The 24,522-nt window shown below is 40.5% G+C and overlaps 1 protein-coding gene across 4 annotated transcripts in view; it reads left to right on the forward strand.

Moving 5' to 3' along the window:
* LDAH (lipid droplet associated hydrolase) overlaps positions 1 to 24,522 on the forward strand; it is a 183,642-nt gene that overhangs the window by 38,291 nt on the left and 120,829 nt on the right. For 3 of the 4 annotated variants that reach the window (XR_010599388.1, XM_065587611.1, XM_065587613.1), the window contains one exon: positions 2,769 to 2,903. The exons of the other annotated variant lie outside the window; for it this stretch is intronic. Coding sequence is in view for 2 of the 3 variants with exons in the window: in XM_065587611.1 (XP_065443683.1) it covers positions 2,769 to 2,903 (135 nt within the window). In the remaining variant the exon portion in view is untranslated. The remainder of the gene's footprint in view (positions 1 to 2,768; positions 2,904 to 24,522) is intronic. 4 annotated transcript variants of the gene reach the window in all.

The raw sequence follows: 24,522 nt of genomic DNA on the forward strand, positions 1-24,522 counted from the left end.
CAACTCTGGAGTAACTCCATTGGAACTGAAAGCTCAATAAGCAATTTGCTTATAACTATTCTTCAATTCGCTATGGAATTTCTCTACTACTAACTACTAGCTACTAACTATTCTCAGTTCACTTTTTGTTGGTTAAAACCTTGACATGCAATTGATTTCTCTTATTAAGAAGCTCACTTTGTGGCAATGGTTCTCATTTCTACCCTTTCAAGACATTTTTAAGTATCAGTAGCTATTTTAACAATTGACTGCACAGTATTTCTTTTATCCTGAGCAGGTACTTATAATGAGGGTTCCGGGTGGGGTGCACTTGCCTGCTTTTTATGGGTCTTATCTCTCTTCCCTGTCTGAAATAAACTTCAGGTAGCAGCTCCATTTATCAGAGGATAAAAATCTCCTTTGTCTCAGAAAGGCATTAGTCACAGGTGCCCTGAGCTATATAGAGGATTTAACACAAAGCCTGACAAGTACTCTATAAACACTTCAGACTTTCACTATTCTTCAGCGGGTGACTGAAGCATGAGAATACTTTCATACTAGCTGCCCTAGTTGATGATGGGAGAGAATGTGTAAAAGCTCTGGACATTGTAAGATTGTTTTTTTCTCTTTAGTTGTTTTTGAGTTAATAAAATAGAAACTGGTTGAAAATGGATATTGGAAGCATTCAGAGAGGAAAATATCTGCTTTGAGGTTAACTGGATTCCTTGACCATAAAACACCTTAATGCATTGTATTTCAGAGTTGAAGTATAATGCAGGAACATTTCTCAGTGATCAGATACACTATATCTCTGGGTAGCTACTTTCATCTTCTTTCTTGCTGAAAGACAGGCTTCCTTTTTTGTAACGTGAGTTCAAGATGTTTGTCAAGTGGTACCTAGAGTCCTTTTCAATATCTTTCTACCTCTCTACATGAAGCATTTTTAAGGAGTGCTGTTTAATAAAGCATTTCTGTGGTATATATTTTTGCATCTGTTTTTATTTTCTCAAAAATAATTGTTTAATCAAAAATCCTTTTTTGTTGTTGTTTTACTTGACACGTATGATGTAGCTCAGTTGTATAGAATCTAGACATTTAGAAATGGACACATTTTTAACTTTTCCTAATTATTTTTTCCAGGTGCTAATATAAACCTTGTAATGCTTCTTTGATTATACACACACTATTTTTATCTGTTCGCATTGTAATTTTGCTAATGAACATCATGGGCTTGAATACATAAAATGGTGTTGAGTCTGTTTAAATCTGTACAGTTTAGTAACAATACATTTATTTTTAGAATAGTACTTCTATTAAACCTCAAACAGTCAGACCTAACACTAGCAATTAGCTAGAGATAAGTGAAGGAGAAAGTGCACGTTCAACATGTTTTCTAGGGAACACCTCTTTTCAGGGCACTGTATTTACTGTATAATACCTGAAGAATAAAAGGGCTAAAGTGAGAGATTTAAAATAAATGAAAATATGCAGCACAGAAAGAAAAGGAGGTGGAATAAACTTAGATCTGATCTACACACAATTTTTGTACCTGTATAATTATTTTGCTTCGGGGTGTGGGTATTTTTATCAGAATAAGTTTACTGGCACAACCCTTAGTGTGCACACAGTTATGCTGATATAAAGGAGCCTTATACCAGGATTATTTCCCTTCTGGCGCCTTTATACTAGCATAACTGCATCTACGCAAATAGGGCTGTACTGGTATAACTGTACTGGTATAGTTACTGCTGTACAATTTTTGTGTGCAGAGAAGCTCTAAGTGGTGTTCGGCTGATAGCACCCACACTTTAAGTGCTACTGAAGGAAGACTTGCTGATATACCCTTAATGTCATGGTGCACTCTGCACATTTTTAATGGGCTGTATTCTGAATTTCTCAGTCACCAAAGTCTTGGAAGTTTAGCCTGAGAAATGGAATTAGTGAATGTTGAGTATGGGTTTCACGATATGTCCCTAAAATCAATAAATATTGTGAATGGAATTTTCGAAGGCCCCTCAGGGTGTTAGGCATCTAAATCACGTTCAGTTTCAATGGGAGTTAGTCCCGTGGAGTATTTGAAAATACCAGCCTGTATTTTTAAATAAGTATTGGTGATAATTAAAAAATATATATTATGGTGCTTCATCTTGAAATATACTTGAAAGCTGCTTCTAGTTTATAATCTAATTAGCTGCCAGTGTGGACATGATCGAAAAATGTCTCATTTTTTTACTGGACCAAGAAATACCTTCACATTCCCAATGTGACACAAATCCGCTTTTAAAGAGATAAAGGAATATTATGACGTTTCAGAGAATGGAGTAGCAGAACATCTAGTATCTACATCAGTGTGATATGGAGAAATCATTGTGATATTTTCATTCTGCACTCATCAGTGGGTTTCCCCAGAGCTAACTTTATATTGTCATTTGATATTTGTTAGTATATAAGGTAGGTATAATTTATGAGTTTTCAGACAGAGTTAACAGAAATCAAGAGGATAGACAGGGAAAGCAGCTTGACCTTCAATGGAAAAAGAGTTATTGCTTTCAGTGTGGGTAGCAATGCACTTTTCACTGTGGTTACTCTCTCAGCTTGTCAAAATATACAGTACCCATGGTCTGTAGAATTGAAGCAGTTTGGTACTGTAGTGAAATAAGGTGAAATATCAGAGGTACGAGACATAAGAACATAAGACGCAACAAATGTTTGTTTTATACAGAACTGCGTTGTCGTTTGTCAGTTGTTGTAAGATCAACATGAACACACTTGTGTGTTTCTCTTGTCAGGTAACCCAGGACTGGCAGGCTATTACAGGACCTTCATACGGGCATTATACCATGGACTAAACCGGCGGTATCCAGTTTGGGTTGTGAGCCATGCTGGGCACTGCAAGCCCCCTAGTGGCATGGGAATGACAGAAGGTACTGTACTGTAATTTGTAACATACACAGATTTTACCATAGCAATGATTTGTCCTGCAAAACCTATGTTTATTAATAATATCACTTAACACTTCCATGGCACTATTCGTCTTTGGAATGCCCTGCAGACATTCCCTCAGAACAGCCTTGTGAGGGAGAAAGTACTGTGAGTGTTCTTATTATTGAACACTGTAGGCACCTCTACATGAGAGAGTTGCTGTGGGTTCACTGAAACTGATTTTAACTGATTTTACTTCTGTTGTCGCAAGGAATGTGGACACTCTTAGTTCAGTTTAAAGCAGATTTATTTTGGTTTAGCATAAATCAATTAGGGATGGATTTAAGGTAATTGGAAATATTTTGGTCAGAAACCAAAATAAAAATGTCTATACGTTGATTTGCTCCAATGTTACTAGATTTATCTTAAAACTGTTTTTAAATCGATTAGTGCAACTTCAGTGTATAGACAAGACCTCTGTCTTATAGATGGAGGGAGGGACCAGGGAGAAGGAGCACAGTGACACAGTCCAAGGCCATGGAAGTAGTATTGCCATATCCAAAACCTAGGACAAGGGTTCCTGGCTCCCAGGCCTACACCCTGACCACTAAATGGTACTTCTCTGGTCTTAAATTACTTTCTTAAGTCTTAGACAAACCTGAGCATTTGCTCTTTGCATTTACACCTGCACAAAGCAGTTTTCAGGATCAGGGGCTTAACAGCAGAAATGTTTAAGGTCACTTTCCTTACCATAGCATTTGCACCTGAGCTTTTGAGCCTTAGTATTTGCTTCTGTAATTTTAACGTTGAAAGTGAAATCTGAAACCTAACGGTGTTTTTGTCAAATTGCTACTAATCATTCTGGTCAAATGTCAAACTCTAAGGCAAACATTAGCACTTTGGCAGTGGAATGAGAATTCCCCATACTTCCAACTACTAGCTATACCATAATATATGTTAGGATCTACACTTGCTGGTAAGCCTGCAGCACCATGGAGTTAATAAAAGTATAGATAACTGTTGACGGATAGCTACAGAAAAAAATTAATGAAACAATGCAGGGTTTTAGTGTAACTTCTTGTTTATTTTATTAGGAACAGGAAGTTCAAATCCTGTCAGTGTGAATTTAGAATTTATTTAAAAATATTCTTCAGGCAGCTTTTTCAAACTAGTCTTCTAGGAAATCCAAAAATGTTAATAATTTTTAAAAATTTTGTATTACTAAACTGATTTCTTGAGTAGGGCAGCAAGCTACACTCTGTAATAACACGTGAAGCATGTAACAACAAAAAATCAGTTAATTTCTTATTAACCCGAGGGAAAATGCTAAGCAGCTAGAAGTCCTCGAGTTAATCTTATTATCATAATCATAAATTGAGTGCAATTGGGGAAACAGATGTTGGTCAGTGTTGGGAGAAAGGAGGAGAAGAGGAAATAATAAAAAAGTAAATTTTGAGTTATTAGAAGCTGATCCCCTTTCCTGCATTTGTTTATTGCAACATATGCAGTGAACTAAATCATGAATTAATTGCAAGAGTTTTACCTGAAAACTGCAAACTAAAGCCTCAAATGATGGATTAAGAAAAGAGGAAGCCAGAATGAATCTCTAAAAAAAAATCATTTGCGAAATGTATCTATGAGGTGCTGCAGTGTGAATAACCCACCAAAGTGCCTTTAAGAGTCAGCACAAGGAAAATGCAGTCAGATCACATCTACAGTGCAAAAATATAAAATACTCGTATTACACAATACACTCATATTACACAATACACAGTTGAAAACTGAGGGAGGTAGGAAACCTCAGAAGAATGAAAGTTTCCTATTCATTTGTCAGGATGCAAAAAAAAAAGTGTCTTCACTGCTGTGTAACACACATCTGCAAGCACATTCCTCTCTCAACACTAGGGTATGGGTGACGTTTTTCCAGTTGATACTGTGTTTGATTTAAACATCCCTGCTATTTCTTCATTGTGTTCATTCAGTTTACAGAAAACAATATTTTATATTAAGTTTGCTCTTTTTCAAAGGGATCTAAAAGCCTGTTACAAATTATGGGGCAAATCCTGACTTCCTGTGTAAGGCTCGAGTAGCAGGGTGCCTTGTTTCGCCAAGGGGAATGGCAGGCTCTCCATAGACTGTGGGTCAAAATGGCTGTAGTCACCAATATGTTATCTAAATCTTCTCTGCCCTTCACAAAGGGGTTTGGCTGGTGGATACAGGTGATGGACCCATTTTCTATGACCCTCCACCCCTCATGCCTCCTACGTCAGCCCCCAACATACATCTTGCAGCATTGTGGATAATAAAACCCCTGAGGAACACAAATCTATAGGCACAGGGGGAAAGGATCCTGCTCTCTGCTGCTGCTATCTATTGGGCCCTGAATTTCTGGAGAGTGGAGTGCTAGAAACAGAATTTAAGCCTATATAAATGCTGCAGGAGGATGGAAACCAGGTGGATAACTGGCACACTACACAGCAATGGAGGAAAAGGAGAGTTTGCCCAAGAATACTAGGGCTTAGATCTTTTTTCTGTGGACTCTTTCACGTCCCCAATAAGCACCAACAACCTCTAGTTTTAAGTTCTCATTTGAAAGACCCACACAAAGAATTTCAGGAAACCCAATTTCAATACAGATGCTCCCTGGGTTACGCAAACCCGACTTACGGAAATCCGCACTTACGGAAAAAGTTCTGTTTTTTTGCGTAATTGTCAGAGATACATTCCCAACTTATGCAAAATTTGACTTATGCAAGGTGTTCTGGAACAGAACGCATGCATAAGTCGGGGAGCATCTGTACTTGGGAAGGATGAAGGGATAAACTGATTATGCTAGTAATTAAACCTGTGATTCAAGAGTCTTTCAAATCTGAGCCTTAGAGCAGTAAGAAATGTGTTCTTTTCAAAACCTCATGCATCCTCAGAAGAAAGGAGGCTCCATCCCCTTGTTGCTCAGTGAGCACTGACCTTTTACACGTAGAGAACAAAGTCTACCTGAGTATTTGTCGCCTTAGTGGAAAGAGATTGTGGTCAGGCTGTATTCTCTTAAAGAATCTCAGAAAGGATCTAAGGCTGTATTTTGCTCTGCTATCAGCTGTCTAATCTTTCTCCCCTTCATGGGGCAAGGCCCCATTCCACAAGAGTGCAAGCAACATCTATGGTATTGCTTCAAGAAGTTCTACTTGATATCTTACATGTTAGTAAGACTTTATGCTTTGGTATAAGAGTCCTCCGCTGATGTATCCTTTGGAATGGTGGTCCTTCATTCAGCTCTGCTGCTTGTGTCCTCACACCCTCCTCCTACTTGAGTACTGCTTGTCAGTCACCCATAGGGACCAGTACTTGAAGAAGAAGAAGAGACCTTATAGTAACTGAAGGTTCTTTGAGATCAAAGAACCTTGTGGTTCTTGTCTGTGTTCCGCTACCTATCCTCCTTCCCCTCTGCTTCGGACCATCTTTTGGATCGTGACAGAGAAGGAACTGAAGAGGCTGTCGGTCTGCCCCTTCCTGTATCTCCTAGGTCGGGGGCATGAGGTGAGTGAGGATACATATTTGGCCCAATGGACACTGCTTTCAAAATTTCAAAATCCACATGCTCCCGGCATGTGGAGCGCCTGCGTACTCCCAGTGGAATACAGATGGGGCCACACATCTTGAAGAACCTCCAGTTACTATAAGGCAAGTAACTTTCTCTTCCCTTTTGTAAGTTTCATGTTCTGTGTTTGTTTTCCTAATACTCTAAGGAGAACCAACAGATGCACCAGTATTCTGTACTTTCGAATAAGAGTCACTGATGGTAACAAAATTGTTGTTAGCAGTGCATGTTGCTTAGCAATTTGATTGTGAATGGGATGTTAAATAACCCACCATTTGCTGCTGTGGCTTGTGAAAAGCAGTAATCATATGGTATCTGGTAAAGGAATCTTCTTCTGTCATCCTTGCCTCCTGATATGGATTGAAGCAAAGAGGCTTAGCACTCACCAATTTGCATGATGCTCCCTGTTCGGAGGTAGATATGTTGAGTTTTAGCTGATTTAAGTTATATGTTCCTGAATGTTGAGTTTAATCAGTAATTTAGACTTTTAGCAACCAGTTGTGCATAAATTATTCATAATTTTCACGTTCACTTAGCCAAAAATCAGTCTTGCCCCTTAGTCAAAAAGAGTGGCTCATCTTCCAGCTCAACTGTTATAAAAATCCTTGTAGGCTGAACACTGCTGGGATTGTTCACTGTATATAGCACCTGATGCTGAAGTATTTAAAATTGCGAAAAGGAGAGCAGCTTCTGAGCACTTTCTTGGACACACTGTTTAAAAATCAACATAATCTATATATGCTGTAGAAACGTTTGCAGAATCTTAAAGGTGTTGCTTTTTCCTTTGCAATGCCTAATATTGACACTTTGACTCACAGTTTTCCTAATGGTTAATGTGCTTGAGTCAGTCACACAGATGCTACCTATGAACGGCTTCTTTTATAATGTCATAAACACTGACTACTTATTTATCCTGGCAGTTTTGTCTGCTACGTGAAATGTATTATGATTTTATTGGTGACTGCCTTTATGAGCTGCGAGTATTTGGACATCAGTTGTTTAATTTCAATTTAAAATACAGGTTTGTAAGAAACAAAGGGGGAAAAAGTATGAACCCAAACAGATCATAATTCAGATATAGCAATGTCTGCCTTTAATTAAAATAAACAGTGAAAGTATACCCATAATTAGTTTATTTGTCCAAGTTTGTAGGGTTTCTTTTAGCATGTCACTAATAAAAGGGATTTGCATTACTTTTCTTTGAGATTTCCGGTCACATTTTGATGAGAAATGTAATCTTCTACAGCTCATAGAGTAACATGTTAGGCATTGAGAAAGTTTATTTAAACTACGAGTTAGTGCTTTTCCTATAAGAGGCTTTTTAAAATACATTGCAGCTCAATGCCCTGGCTGTCAAAACAGAGGCTACTGCCTGAGAATGGATGTCAGTTTGTATTTTCATAGGGATTAAATAGATGGGCCTTTGAGTTATTAGCAAGACTAAATGTGGGTAATGATGGTGTATAACTGGCATTTAAGGAGCAAATAGAGTAAAAATGTGCAGCGCTTGATATATGGAAAATGTTTACTCTGAAAAGGAACAGTGGGCAATTAAGAAAAGAATGGAGGGAAATGGTTCTCCAGGAAACAGTTAATTACTGAAAGAGAATAGTATAGATACTTTAGCGTAACTTTGTAAATGACATGTAATTATTTTCAAATAACTTCCTTTTAAAAAAATTACAAAAGTTCACCAAAGATGCAAATGGGGATTGCTTGAGGAATGAGGTATCATTGCACATGAGTAAGTTGTGGCAGAAACTGGCTCTGTGTTTATACGTTGAAATGTCCATGCTGCTACCAAGAAATACAGCCTGATTCTCATCTCACAACACTGTAACTCAGGAGCATATCCATAGTGTTAAACCTATTTGGGATCAGAATCTGGCTTAAAATAGTCTTTGCAGTCAAATTCCTCCTCCATTATTTTTCTTAAAATGAACTCCTATTGTTTGGAAAATGAGAGATGAATTCATTTATTTAGAAATTGAATACCCACCATCTTAAGTAGTTCAGTGGTCTTTTGTTTACTTTGTTATAATTATCATCCACATTTTACAGGCAAGGATCTGGGGCACTGAGTATTGCCCAAGGTCATGCTGGATGTCTGTGGAAGAGCTGGGAATTGAACCAGATCTCAAGAGTCCCAGCCCATTGCTTCTGCCACAGTAGATCATTTCTCCTGCATGCAAAGTGCCCATAGTGCTCCATAAATAATAACAAAAGGTGCAGACAGTATCAGGGTTGGTAGAAAAAAAAGTCTCTTCTAAAGCATTCAAATTAAGTGCTTGTTCATTCTTTTGAAACACTCCACTCTGCTTGGATTTTAACCCTGTCTTTATCTCCAGATACATTTGTATAAATAAAGTAGACACACATAAGCAGCCGTGCATTACAATTGCGTTCCACAAAGGTTTTTGATGACTTGATCAACAATAAGGAATACAATGTCCCTGGCCAGAATATGAATAAAAATCCAGTGTTTCTTCCCCAAAAAAACCCAAATGAAATTGTCTTCTACAGATACTTTTCTATCTTGCATTATAAGCTCAGAAAACTTGTATTTGAATTTTAAATCTTTAGCTTATTTATTATTGGTTTAGTAATTTACGGTAGTACCCATAATGTGTTAGGTGCTATAGAAATATAAAGTAAGGTATGAGCCCTGTCTTAATGAGTTTATAATCTAAGACATAAAGTAGACAGATGGACAGGTGGTACACTGAAGAGGTAAAATAGGCAAAGTGGTTTTTGGTAAAACAATGTGTGATAGTCTATATATAAAACTATTATGTTATCTCCAGTCAACTATTCTATTGAAAGATGAAGCTAGGCAAATTCAGACTACAAATAATGTTTCTTTTTTTAACAGAGTGTAATTAACTATTAGAATAATTTACCTTGAGATGTGCTGTATTATCTATCACTAGATATCTATGAATCAAGATTGATTGATTTTCTAAACGATATGCTCTAATTCATCCAGATGTTATAGGTGAAATTCTTGATGCAGGAATTACTGGATGAAATTCTATGGCCTCTGTTATGCAGGAAGACAGCTAAATGATCATGAGGGTTCCTTCTGGCCTTACAACCTATGAATTGAATATCAGTCAGTTAATTTCATTTAGCCATCATGGTGGAAGAGAGTATTCATGAGCATGTTAAGGGCTGAGTCAAAGCCCTTGAAGGTTACTAGAAATCTCTTCATTGATTTCAGTGGGCTTTGGGTCAGGCCCTTAATACGGAGAGGGCAGTCCAACACATTCAGAAAGTAGGTTGTATGCTTAAGCAGCAACATGGAAGAAGGCCCAGGAAAGGGTAGTGGGAGAAGCAAACAAACAGCACCTGAAGATATGGAGAGCTTTAGGTTACATCCTCCAAAATGGTAACATTCTTATCAGTGTAAAACAATGACAGTGAAATGGCTATGTATCAAGTATCAGAGGGGTAGCCGTGTTAGTCTGGATCTGTAAAAGCAGCAAAGCATCTGACGAAGTGGGTATTCACCCACGAAAGCTCATGCTCCAATACATCTGTTAGTCTATAAGGTGCCACGGGACTCTTTATGGCTACTCTGAAATATGGCTATGTATGTTCTCTCTCACTCCGTGGAACATTTGGAAACTCTGTGCTATGTTGTTTCTTTGGTTAATTGCCTCTTGGCTCTGTTTTAGGATTTACTACCTGACAAAATGGAGTTTGTGGTTCCATTTGCAAATCCTCTCTGTGTAACTAATATAGGAACAGATTCTGCCTTCAGTTACAATGATATAAATCCAGATTAACCCCAAATGAAGTCAACAGAGTTACTCTGGATTTACACTAGAGTAAATCAGGCCAGAATCTGGCCTATTGTGTAATATGTTGGATCATTGTTTGTCTGCCAGATGACACAATATGAGGGTGTGCATGAATGCCAGAGAAGGACCATTCATTTGTATAATCCTATGATTAACTATTCTGCTAGGAAAATGGCTAAAATAGTAGTCTGAAGAAGACAAGGAACACTGTGTGCCATAATAAGAGGGTTGCGTATTATTTTAGGACTGTGATTCCCAAACTGTGGTCTGTGAGCCACTGGTGGTTCCCAGGCACTTGCTGGTGGTCTGTGGAGAGCTTGTAGATCAGGCAGTGTTGGCTCTCACACTTGTTCCTACTTGCTGAGATGTATTAATGATAGCTAAGAATACATGCAGTACTTTTCTAATAATATTTTTGTGTGTGTAAGCAATTACCATGGCGGTCACTATGCCACCACTAATGGGATTGTGGCCTGCACAATGGCAAATGTCAAGGGAAGTAATCCAATGAAAATGTCATATTACAGGGAAATCTAAATGTAAATCAGTTGTAATAGTGACTAACCAACTTTGCTCTCATTATTGTCTCTGTATAAGCAACAAGGAGGGAGTTTATGGAAAGGGGTATGAAGTCAGAATCCATTGGCAACCTTATGGTTTTTAACTTATTTGGAAGCATATCAAATGTTTTTAATGCTTGCTTGTTTTGAAAAATACCATCTCTTTGGGGTGACTGGGTGTTATTGACAAATTGTGGGTCCAGTGTTGAAATAAGTCAGCTCTAGGTTTGTGTCTATGGCATTTTTCTAGACAACTCCTGAAAATGTAGTGACTCCCTTTCTGTGCTTCAGCAAAGAGTATATTTGAGATGTTGGATAGCAAGTGCAGTATTAAAAACGTGATCAGATTCAAAGGCTAAATATAAGGTGGTGCAAGGTCCACAATTGGTAGGTAGGTGTAAGAGAGTTTTAGGTGGGTGATTTGGGTGCTTAGTGGGCAGAAGACAGGGAAGTAGCAGAAGAAGCAACTAAAGAGTGTAAAAGTGTAAGGCCTTGTGTACACTACACAGTTTTGTCAACAAAAGTCAGCTTTCGTCAACAAAACAGTGGAGGTGTACACACTGAAATGTTCTTCCCACCGATGTCACTCCCCTGCTATGCCAACATAATAAAACCACCTCGACGAACGATAGAGCTTTTTGTGACATAGAGTGACGCAGCATCAGTGTAGACGCTGCGTTTGGTTATGTCACCCTAATTGGCCTCCTGGAGGTGTCCCACAATGCCCATCCTGACCGCTCTGGTCAGCAGTTTGAACTCCACTGCCCTGAAGGTACACAAGTATGTGCCCCTCACCTTGTTAAAGGCCCTGGAATTCCTCTTCCTGTTTACTTGGCGTGCACAGTTCACGTAGCATTTTTCCAGCTGACCATGCTGGCTTTCTGCTGCAGACGCTCTCCTGCGTAGAGCATACCGGAACTATTGGATCTGCTCAGTCTATGGGGAGAGAAGGCTGTGCAGTCACAGCTTCGCTTCAGCTGTAGGAAATTTGATACCTACAGGCTGATTGCTAGTGCCATGCAGAAGAAGGGGCACGAGAGGGACACGCAGCAGTGCAGTGCTAAGATCAAGGATCTGAAGCAGGTGTACCAGAAGGCAAGGGAGGCCAACCGTCACTGTGATGCAGCGCTGAAGACATGCCACTTCTATAAGAGCTGGATGCCATCCTCGGCAGTGACCCCACCTCCATCCCCAAGAGCCCCATGGATACTTCGGGGGGATTGGAGGCAGTGGCCAGCAGACTGAACCCCAGTGACAAAGTGGTGGATGAAGTGGAGCTGGAGGACGATATGGAGCAAACAGCAGGGTCATCCAGTGGCGTGGCGAGTCAGGACCTCTCTTCCACTCCAGAGGGGTCTAGCCAGTCCCAGCACTCTGACTCTGGCATGCAGGATGGGGAGCTCTAGTAAGTGCTCACTTTGCTTTGATACTGAACGGTGAAAGGAGTTTGAGCTCTTCTGTACTTTGTTGTATGGTAAAAGAGGAATAAGGGACAGAAATTAACAATGGAGCCTGTGCTTCTACGCAATGGGTCCATGGGGGAAAAGTTTGTTAATGTACACAGCGATGTTCCTGTAATCCTCCATAGAGATCTCTAGGAAACTTTCCTGTAGGTATTCTACAGTCCTCTGCTGAAGAAGGTTCATTGGTAGAAGTGTTCATTTCTCCCTCCCACTGTACGAAACTTTGCTGCACCACCCGGTAATTATTTCTACAAGGACCAGAGCAGCACACAGGCGAGCAGCATACGGAGCCGGTCTGAAGCCACACGCATGCAGGAGATGCCCCCTTGCATCCTGGGTTACCCTTAGGAGTGAGATCCTGGGTTTGATTACCCTAGTGTGTGGAAAAGGGTACCAGTATTCAGAATAGTCTCCCTAGCTGCTTGTCGTAACCCTTTTGCAAACTACCCTTTGTCCCTTCTCCCCCTTGCCCGCCTCTTGCCCCCCCCCCCCCCCCCCCCGCCAACTCACCATATTTGGGACTCAGGCCGACCTGTATGCTAGCTCAGGGACAGTGAGAAATAGGTGCGTGTAACTTTAGTGACTCACAGTCCTGTCTCTGTTCATTGTTTCTTTGGCTTCTGCCGATGAACCCTTGAGGTCCCCCTCCTCCACACCGGCAGAGCACTTCCGTCAGATAAGGTGGCGAACCAGGAGGCATAAGGAGGATATATTTCGTGAAGTGCTGCAGTCAACAGATGCAGCACATAGTGAAACAAGAGACCCCAAATTAATGAAAGACTGAGGCTAGATAGCTTGGAAAGGACTCAGGGGCAGGAGCAGATGATAAAGCTCCTGGAGTGCCAGACAGAGACGATGGAGTCCCTCATTACCCTGCAATCTGAGCTCATCCGTGCACGACTCCCCCTGCAGCCATTATAGAACTCCAATCTATGCCCTCCCCAAACTCCCCCACAGCAGTCCTTGCGTGTTCGCAGTCCCTCACAGTACCCCCCCCATGCACTCCACACCTAGGGACTGATTTCCTATAGAAAGCTGGAGTTACACACAGCTGTGAAAACCCTAACGGCGAGACTGTTCCTCATTGTCATGTCGCCTATCTTGCCAAAAAAATTTGTTTTGTCCTGTTATTAAAATGAGTATTTGTAACAAACACACATTGATTAGTGCTAACGTTGAAACACACTGGCTATACAGTTAACTCTCAGGAAACAAGCAAGGTAATTCAAGGCTGCAAGTAATCATTGCTTGGCCTAATGCATCACATAAAGACACATTACTGGGAATCATTGTCAAAATGCTCCTTCAAAGCCTCCCTGATTCAAACAGTCTCTTGCTATGCCCCTCAAATTGCCCTTGTATCTGGCTGTTCAAAATCAGCAGCCAGCCGATCAGCCTCTGCAGTCCACACCAAATATTTTGTAGAGTACAGCAGGCCACAATGACCATTGGAATATTTTCCTCATTGAGGTCTAACCGGCCAAAAAGACAGCACCAGCGACCTTTTAATTGGCCAAAAGCACATTCAACAGTCATTCGGCACTTGCTGAGCTTGATGTTGAAGTTCTCCTTGCTGCTGTCTAGGTTCCTGGTGTAAGGCTTCATGAGCCACTGGAGCAAAGGGTAGGTGGGGTCTCCAAGGGTTACTGTGGACATTTGCACATCCCGCATTGGGCTCTTCATGTCTGGAAAGAAAGTCCCAGCATGCAGCTTTCTATACAGTCCAGTGTTCTGAAAGATGCATGCATCATGCCCACTCTGCATTGAGGTCAGTGAAATGGCCCCTGTGATCCACCAGCCTCTGTAAGATCATGGAGAAGTAGCCCTTTTGGTTGATGTACTCCGTCGCAAGATAGTCAGGGACCAAAATTGGGATATGTGTGCCATCTATCACGCCCTATAGTTAGGGAATCCCATTGCCACAAAGCCATCGATTATTTCCTGCACATTACCAAGAGTCTCATTTCATAGCAGGAGGCGATTAATGACCCTGCACATTTGCATCACCACAACCCCCGCGGTGGACTTTCCAACCCCAAACTGATTTGTGACTGACCAGCGGCAGTGTGGAGTTGCCAGTTTCCACACAGCAATCGCAACTCGCTTTTCCACTGTGAGGGCAGCTGTTATTCTGGTATCCTTGTGCAGCAGTGCTGGGTCGAGCTCAGCACCCAGTTCCATGAAGGTGGATTTGTGCATCTGAAAGTTTTGCAGCTACTGCTCATCATCCCATACCTGCATCACGATGCAATCCCACCGTTCAGTGCTTGTTTCCCTAGCCCAGTATCGACCGTCCACTGTGGCAAGCTGCTCCATGAATGCCAGCAGTAATCTTGAATTCTTTGTTTCCATGGCACACAACAGGGCAGGCATCACCCGTTCACACTCTTGTTTCACAGCTCATGAAGTACTGCAGGACCAGCCATGTTGTGTTCATAGCGCTCATCACCAGACTGGTCAGCAGGTCAGGATCCATGCTGTCAGGCAGAGATGGTGGGCACACAGTTCACAAAGACAGTTGAAAAATGACGCAAAACAAAGTAGGAAGCCCATGGAGTGATGGGATGGGAAGAACGGCATCACGGGACAGCGAGCACGTCCCTATGATGTACTGCGACACAGGGTTTTGAGTTGCACAGAGGGGTAGCTACCCACAGTGCAACACTCTCTCTCTCGATGCTAGAGAACCAACTGTGGACGCTGTCCATCAACGCAAGGAGCTTTGTGTGGACGTGCACAACCAATGTTACTAAAGCGACTTATGATCGTCAGCATAACTTAAGTCAACTTAACTCTGTAGTGTAGACATGGCCTAAATTAAACTACAGTGCCTAAACACATACACTTAATTTATGCCTGTTTACAACAACATCTGCCCCAAAGGCATGCAAATTACATCAGTTGAAACCCAGTAGACTCCCTTACACCAAGATATATATCTGCAACTTAATTTATCACTCAATTTAGCCTCCAAAATTTGTCCTCCAAGTTTATATTAGGACAGGTTTTTTTTCTTTTCTGATTTTGGTCATCATGAAAGCTGCTTGTTCTTAGAATTGTGGATAGCACTGAGTCCAAAGAAATGCAGTCAGGACCGAATTCTCGAATCATGGCATCTTTTGGCTGTGTTAAAGAAAACCAAATCATGAACCTGTTATCCAGGCAGAGTTAGGCAGGCTTCATTTGTAAGCATGGATTTTAAATATAGGTGGACGTTGAGCTTCCTGTTTATGTAGCTAGCTACTGCAGGTGATGATTCACTTTGAGCCCCTCACATGGGATTCGTCACCAGTGAGCTATCCCACATCAATGCCTGTGCAGAGGAACTGGTTGTTTTCTCAGGACAGGGCAGGAACTGCCTCAACACAGACTAGTCATGCTGCCTATCTTGATGCTGCAATCTCTGTTGCTCAAAAAGCTTGTACTTCTCAGCCTTTTGAGGACTGTTTAAATCCTAAATGTACATCATGAATCATTAGTATTGATATAAATGTTGACATTTTTGTCACTGCTTGGCAATACTGATATTTCACTTTACAGTTTTATTACTGGATGCTTATTTTAGGGAAACAAATGTACATTTCATTTTATGAACCCACTGGAATGTATTAAATTGAAATGTGTGAAAAGCAAATAGCCCTAGAGATGCTGCAATGTTTTATTTACTGTGACTTTTTTCCCTTTGAGCCGCATGCAGTAAATTATTAATAAAGACCCTGATTGAGCAAGATTCTTTAGCACATGCTGAACTATAATCATGTGAGTACACCTAATGGTGATTCCTGGCACCCAATTAAACTCAATGGCAAAACTCCCATTGACTTCCACAGAACCCCTTAGATGCTTAAAGCGAGGCAAGGGCTTAAGAACCTTGCTCAATCATGGTCAAAATGAATGAAATGGAATTTTGCAGCATGCATCAAGGAAATGTGTCTACATTTTCCTGTTTATTTTCTTAGCATCCCACCCAAACATTTAGTAACTTTAATGATAAAGCCAGATCTTACAATGTTGTGTGTGCAGTTATTTACTTACTTGAACTGAAAGGCTACAGACTTGATTCAAATATTATTTTGATATTCCCGTGGACTTCAATGGAGTTATGCCCAGTTTGTACTGGTGTGAGAAAAGACTCTGACTGTCTTCATTTGTATTGTTGCCATGTGAAAGATTTGCATTCTTGAGCTGTCTGTGTCAAGGTTTTCTACAGTGTCCATCATCATAATATCTTAGGGCTTATTTCTTAAAGAACGTCCACTGGTACATTTCTAATGCATTATTCAATATTTCACTAATACTTTTTGTTAAAATAAACCTGCACTGTTCGTCCCAAATTACACATGATCTTAGTATGTTTATATTTTTAAAGAATTGTTTGAAAGTGACAATTGCTGAATCCCTAAAATACTCTTTGAGATTCTTGTGTAGAAAATAAGAGGCATGTTAAAATTTGTTGATAGCCATCCATTGCGGAGTTTAAACCTTTCACTGACTGCATTCCATGGAGCTTTGGAGCTAAGTTTTAGGATTGTTTATGGATCGTTTTCAGCCTTTCACCCCATGACACAGGTATGTTCTCCAGCTGATACCATCATCTCTAATTAGATGCAGATGGCTGTTTGTGCACGCACAAAAAAGTTTGAACCCAAAGGAACCCCATGAAAAGGTAACATTTGTGTCTTTGGTGTCCTGCCTTAGAAAATAGGCCATAGTTCACTGAGTTGAGCAACAGTGTGATGTTTCAGTATATTTTGTTTGTGCCTTTACTGTCTTCTTGTTTGTAAATGGATTAAGAATGAAATTTGGTTTAAATATAGTAAACAAGAGATTGGGGTTGATGCGAAAGCATGTTGTTTCATTTTGATTTTGAGGACTTCCTCCCGGAAATCCAAGGCAATTTGGACAATATATTTTACATCTGTAAGCAGAATGAACTTGGACTATCCCCATTGCTCAGAATCATTCCATGTGACTGAGATACACTGTTTCTGCTTTTGTTGTGACTATTGTCTCTTCATTCCCTACACAGGCTAGGTTTAAGATAAGAATCATTCACCAAGAACTCTAACTTATTAGCGTAAAGTTTCTATTTCATGACTAGGACATTTAGATTTTTTTTTTCTGTTACCTGGTAGATTGGCACTGGGAATAAATAATGTTATAGAGACTTGATGGCATCAGTTCAACAACTGCTAACGGTGGTTTTCTTTTTATTCCACCTGATCTACAGTGTCAAGAACCATTACAATATGAATTTGGAAATCTCCATCTGTTAGTGCAAGAAACATTGCTTGATATAATTGTTTGTTGGTAATTATGTCTCTGAATATAAACCCATAACCTGTTGTGGGGGAGAGGTTGGGGGTCATGGAGTTGCAAATTAAATTCAAATTTGGACCAATGCAAAGCAATGCACGCTGGAAGGAGTAGCTCCAAGTAACAGAGAATTTATTGCATCCCTTGGTCGTCTCTTCCAATGATTAATTACGCTTACTGCTAAAAACTAATTAGATAAACAACTAAAGGGGATTCCTTTAGAGCAGCGTTGTGACATACTGGCAGCAGGGCTGCTGTCAGAGGATGCAGGAGGATAAATGGAAACAATGTCCCAGGGTCAGACTGAGCAGGTTGATATCGCTGCTGTTCTGCCTGAACTTTTTAATTTTTATTTTTTTTTCTTTCTGATGCTTGACGGAACTACTACTAACCTGCCTGAAGTTACTTGCTTGTGTGTTTTGCCGAAGGAAGGAGTCTGGGGGGTCATAGTAGATCACAACTAATCACGAGTCAACAGTGTAACACTGTTGCAAAAAAAAAAAAGCAAACATCCTTCTGGAATGTATTAGCAAGAATGTTGTAAGCAAGACACGAGAAGTACTGTATATACTCGCCGAATATTTTTGGTTAAAAGTGATGCATCAGAGAGCGGGGGTCGGCTTATAAAGGGGTCTACACCAAAATTTGATGATTTTAAACTCTATGGAATCATTGAATTGAATATCTAATACAGTGTCGTTTTGTTTACCTGGAGCGTCTGCAGGCATGGAGCCCCTCAGCTCCCTGTGGCCGCAGTTTGCGGCCCCCAGCCAATGAGGGGCTCCATGCCTGCAAACACTCTAAGTAAACAAAACGTCCCGACCCACCAGCGGCTTACCCTGACAGCCGGGAGCTAAAGTTTGCCAACCCCTGAAATATAGGGTCGGCTTATGAAAGGGTCATAGAGTTTTTGCTATTTTTACCTAACCAGGTTGGGGGGTCGGCTTATAAACGAATGGGCTAATGAACGAGTATATACGGTAGTTCTGCTCTATTCTGCACTGATTAAGCCTCAACTGGAGTATTGTGTCCAGTTCTGGGAGCCACATTTCAGGAAAGATGTGGAAAAATTGAAGAAAGTCCAGAGAAGAGCAACAAAAATGATTAAAGATCTAGAAAGCATGACCTATGAAGAAAGATTGAAGAATTGGGTTTGTTTAGTCTGGAGAAGAGAAGAGCAAGAGGGAACATGATAACACTTTTCAAGTACATAAAAAGTTGTTACGAGGAGGAGGGAGAAATATTGTTTTCTTTAACCTCTGAGGGTAGGAGAAGCAATGGGCTTAAATAGCAAGGGTGATTTAGGTTGGACATTAGGAAAAACTTGCTAACTCTCGGGGTGGTTAAGCACTGGAATAAATTGTCAGGAATGGTCTAGATAATAGTTAATCCTGCCATGAGACTGGACTAGATGACCTCTCAAGGTCCCTTCCAATGCTATGATTAATGTACTAGAAGCACCTCAGAATCTTTAAAGATTGTGAGGTGCTCATATGCTACAGTATTTGGGGGCAGGGGGGCGCATCAGCTAAATGGGAGGAATTTTCAAAGGTGCTCAATATTCACCTAATTTTTTGCTCCCAGTGAAGCAATGGTAAAACTCCCAGTTAGTTTGGTCTATGCTGAGCCCTTTTGAAAATCTTACCTGAAACTTTACCCATTTAAAATTGCAGACAACTGAATAGCGGACAAAATTGAATTTTTAAAGTAGCCGTGAAAGCCCTGAAGTGATATAAATGAAACTAAGTGTAGCTAACTAGCTACTTTAATACAGTTAGTACGGTAACTGATTTAGTTAAGTTAGTTAAGTATACGTTTAATGCCTTTAAATACTAAACTTGGACAATATTGTATTAATAAAAGCATACAGAAAAAAGGCGAGTGGTGTAGTGCCCTCATTCATCTACATGTATTTGCTATTAAGACACTAGTTTGATAATCCTGTCTTTTAAGAAGATGCCTCCAGTAATAATAATCGATCATGTAAAAATGATTAATTATACAGTATTGTATCTGTTCCTTTTTTATCAGGGGACCATCACCTGCCCTTGCAGGTGATGCATTTTTCCCCTCTCTCATTGCTATTATTCAGCACTGGAGGGATGGTAAAGGCGTCTCTGAATGCCATAGCGCAGATCCTCAGCTCGTGTAACTTGATGTTGCACCATTGACCTCAGTGGATCTATGTCAGTTTGTACTAGCTCACAATGCTTCAGTAATGATTTTAGCTATGACCTCTTTAAAAAGTTTAACCCCGGCTCTCCGCTATGACTAAGTGATGCACATTGTGTAGCGTGTCAGACAACAGGAGCCAGCTGGGACTCCCTGATTCCTGGCCACTGCTCCCCTAAGGTGCCTGCTCTAATGCTCACTTTTGGCATAAGTGGCACAAAGTGAATTGCGCAGACTACAGAATCTGTCTCACAGGGTCCAATCTCCCCTGCTTTATATTTTGTGTAGTCATTGATGCTTGTGAAAAGTGAGTGGGGAAAACCACAGTTTTGATTTGGTAGCATTTTACACTCACTTTGTGCTCACTTTGCATGGGTTTAAATCAGGGTGGATTTGATTTAAATCACTAGTCAGGAAGACTCGATTTAATCATGGATTTCTACATAAAAGTGCATTCTTGTTGGTTGTTACAACCTTAATACATATTCTTCACAACTCAGAGATAGATGTAGGTTTCATTTTTAGAAGGTACGCACTATACATATTTAAAGTGATTTATTTTGAAAACTTTTCAGATTAGTTTTACAGCTATATCGGAAAATGAATGATTGTTCGGTTATTTCATTACAAAGATAATTGAAGCAGATATTTATGAAGTCATTGGGAGGTGAACTATCTCCAATTCAACAGGTTAATCATAAATATTTGGAGGATTTTCTTGCCACACTGTATTAGGAGGAGACATCACCAGACAGACATTTAAATTGTTTTATTTACCGTATATACTTGATCATAAGCCGGTTCGCTTATAAGCCGACCCCCCCAAGATGGATAAAAATGGAAATTTTTTATGATCCATTCATAAGCTGACCCTATAATTCAGGGGTCGGCAAACTTTGGCTCCCGGGGCCATCACGATAAGCCGCTGCTGGGCCAAGATGGTTTGTTTACCTCGAGCATCCACAGGCACGGAGGTAAACCTAAGTAAACAAAGTGTCCCGGCGCACCAGCGGCTTACCCTGACGGGCCGGGATAGCAACCGGTGGGGAAATTTGGGGGGGGAGGGAGAGGAAAGAGAAGCTGGGGGTTAGGGGAGTAACCCCTGTGACCACCCCCCACATGACCCCATCCCTAGCCCAGGACCCCCACACTCTCCCCATCCCATCCCTTCCCACCTTAGCTGGGGCGGGCCAGGGGAGGATGTCTCTGGCCTGGCCAGAGCTGCTCCAGCAGGCCGGGCAGCGCAGCCACAGCCTGCTCCGGCGGGCCAGACCAGGCGGCATGGCCACAGTGTGCTCTGGCGTAGCCGGGCGGCGTGGCTGGGCGGCCCTGGAGCTGCAGCTGCTTCGGAGGCTGCGGGGAGAGCAGTGTGGCCAGAAGGGGAGAGACTCTGGCCCCGCCTCTTCCCTTCTGTCTCTGCTGCCTGTGCTGCCTCTCCTTGCTCCCTGTGTTGGGGGGAGGGTCTGTGCCCACCTCTCCCTCTCTATACCCATTCATAAGCCAACCCTCTTCTCTGGTGCTTCCCTTTTTTACTAAAAAAATTCGGCTTATGAACGAGTATATATGGTAATTAAAACAACGTTATGTATTCTGGATTTTTGTCTTCAACAACAAATATATAATATTTTAACAAAACAAGCATATGAATTTTTGAATTTAGTTAAACATTCAAGTTTTTTAAAATCAGGTTTGGTTTTGTTAAAATTGTTTTTAACTAAAATAGTTAAATTAAATATTTAAAAAAATAATAATTTAATCAACTATGTCAGCCAGTTCAACATGAGAAACTTAAAATATTGGCTTCTGCAGCTAACTCAGTTGTCTTCACCTTCATTTTGCTGTTTGTTCGTAATCTGGAAAAGAAAAACAAGCTTTCCTGCTTTTTCAGGTCCCAAACAATTTCTCAATTTGGAAATGAATTAGTCCAAAGGAAGAAAATATTCTTTCTATACCGGCAGAAGAAGCTACTGCTGTTAAAAGTGAGATTATCACTTCAACAATCTCTGAATCCAAGTGCTTACGTGACTTCCACCAGTTCACTGGTGTGATTTTCTTTAAAGCATCATCAGCAAACATATATTTCTTGAATGGTTCTTATTCCCAAACTGGGTCTCTTTTATGGCCTGCTGCCATTATAGGTTTTCCCTTCTAGTGAGAGAATGGTATGGTAGATCTCAAATCAATTAAGGCTACACTCAGAAAGACCTCAAGACTTCTGGAATATGCTGCTCAAACATTTTCACTTTTGTTTCTACTGCCTGTCCCTCCCTTCTCATGTTTATCTCCAGACTTCTTCTCCTTGTAAATCTATTCCGCCTCCAACAATCTTCTATTCATTGAACTATTTGAAACTTTGCCCTTTTACAGAGAGGTAAGGGATTGACTCTGTATACACACATTTGCAGAGGGACAATAGGGTTGAGGTCTGTTATTTCTCACCTCTATATATTTATTTATTTAAAAACATTTTTGCTGTTAACAAGCATGTTATCTCTGGAGACACAAATCCACAGTTTGAGAACTGCAAAACTAAGCATCTCTGATGGTATCTTCTAGACTGAGCACTGAGGCACATTGGGTAGATAGAAAGATTAACCTAAATAATCTATACAGAAGCCCCTGGAACCCCATAAAATTGGGTCCCTAATCCATGAACTATTGGAACTCATTTACAAAACTTTTCTTAAACCTTACATGAATATACTGTCTCATACTATAGAATTAGAATGAATAATCCCTATTGCAGGATGAGATATCTTTGAGCTATAATGTATCTTTAGATCGTTTTTTTTCCCTCAAAACAATACAAAAAATCTGATTTTTTTTAAATGATTGATTTTTATCCACCCTGGTTTAAATGGCTACACATAGTGCAAGGCAGTGGTGAACTGGAGTCTGTGGGTGAAATCCTAGCTCCATCAAAATCGAAGTCAGAATTCCCATTTACATCAGTGGGGCTCGGGTTCCACCCTGTAGCTTATTTAAACAATGTAGGCTTATTTATTGATGTTTTATCAGCCTTCTGTGTATGCCATTTAAAACAAGGAAGCATTCCAACCTTCAAATTATTATGTAGCTTAGGGAAACAAAGCAATTTATGTTAACAATCAGGACAGTGCAATATACATTCTTCTACTGCCAATAGTTTTAAAATAAGGTAGCAGTTTAATCGAGAAGATTGCCATCCTGTTACCAAGAATCCAGTTCTTCTTTCATCATTCATGAAGAAAGAGCTGGTGGCTTTCAAGTGTCTGCAAAGATTCTTAGTCCTCTATCTGAGCTATAATGCTGCAGGTATGGCAATGCGCCAAAGACATTAGGATGGATTTATTTTTCTTGGAATTCTGCATTATGGCTGAAAAAGAGACCTAAGTGCTACTGTTGCAAAGTTGATCTTTCGTTATACTTAAATAAGGGCTTATTTTTGTTTTCAGTCTACCCAGGTGAGGTGTGCTACACAGAGCTCCGTTGAATTCACCTATGAATCACAAACTGTAAATCTGTAACAGGTTTGTGTTTGTGCAAATGCAGACTGTTTTCTTCATTCACATAAGCACACACTTCCATGGTCATGCAAACTCCTAGGCATTCCCTGTGGTCTTGCAGAATCACAGTCTATTATATAGACAGAGCATTACTGACTCTGATCTTTGTTGTCCATGTCACAGGTCCAAAGATGAGCATATTGTTAGCGTTCTATGAAACACTAATAAAAGAGAGGTGTCAGTAGTAGCTATCCTGGCCTTGAATCAACTTCCTCTTGGTCCATTGCTAGTTTCCTGTCTTTCTTGTTTAAAGAATTTAAAGTTCAAATTCTGTGTCTTCCCTTTATAGGCACTGCACAGTTCAGCTCTATCTGAATCTCCTCTCCTTCATCCCTGCCTTTACCTCTGTGCTCTCATCTTCTCACAGTGTTGCTGTCCTTGCCTCCTTTTCCCATTCTCTCCATGGCTCCTCTTATTCCACTCCCTCGCGGTGGAGACTCGTCTTTTTTCTCACCTCTCCTCCTGTCTTGTTTTCCTCATTCACATCCAACCTGCATACCCATACTTTTCACTTTGCTCTCTACTCTTGGGCTCTCTACCCCTCTTCCCTACTTCCATCTATTCAAACATATCAAAGCTCATAAGCTTTGTTCTTTATGGTCAGATTCTGCTAGTCTTATTTATGTTTGCTTAGTACCTTATTTACTGAGTAACCCCATTGACTCTGTCCTGAGTAATGCCACTCATGTTACTTATTTTTGTTTAAACCTTTATCCGATTACCTCCCTCTTTCTTTTATGTGTTATCATCATATACTGTCTGCCTAATTTAGGTTACAAATCCCTTCGGTGCAGGGATAGCCTCTGTTTTATTCTCTGTAAAGACCGTGCACAAAGTATTAAAATTAATAATAGCTCTTGGATAGAAGTCACTATGGAAATACAGTACAAGGTGTTATTAAAATGGACTGTGGGCTGAAGTTCTTCTGCCTTTTCCCCAGTCAGTGATCAAACTTTGCCTGAATCTGATGGCAGGAATTTCCCTTTGTAAAACTGGAAGATATTTATGTGTGGCCAAATATTAAATGATGATTATACCACTATACATCTAAAGAATTAAAGAAGGAACACACCATATTGTAAGCCTCTGTCCAGGAATGCTACCTTACACACCTCAGGCTGGTGACACAACAGACTAAGATATCAGTGAAACAGTTTTCTCCTTTTA

Source organism: Chrysemys picta, chromosome 3 (assembly GCF_011386835.1).
Source record: "Chrysemys picta bellii isolate R12L10 chromosome 3, ASM1138683v2, whole genome shotgun sequence".
Taxonomy (NCBI): Eukaryota; Metazoa; Chordata; order Testudines; family Emydidae; genus Chrysemys; species Chrysemys picta.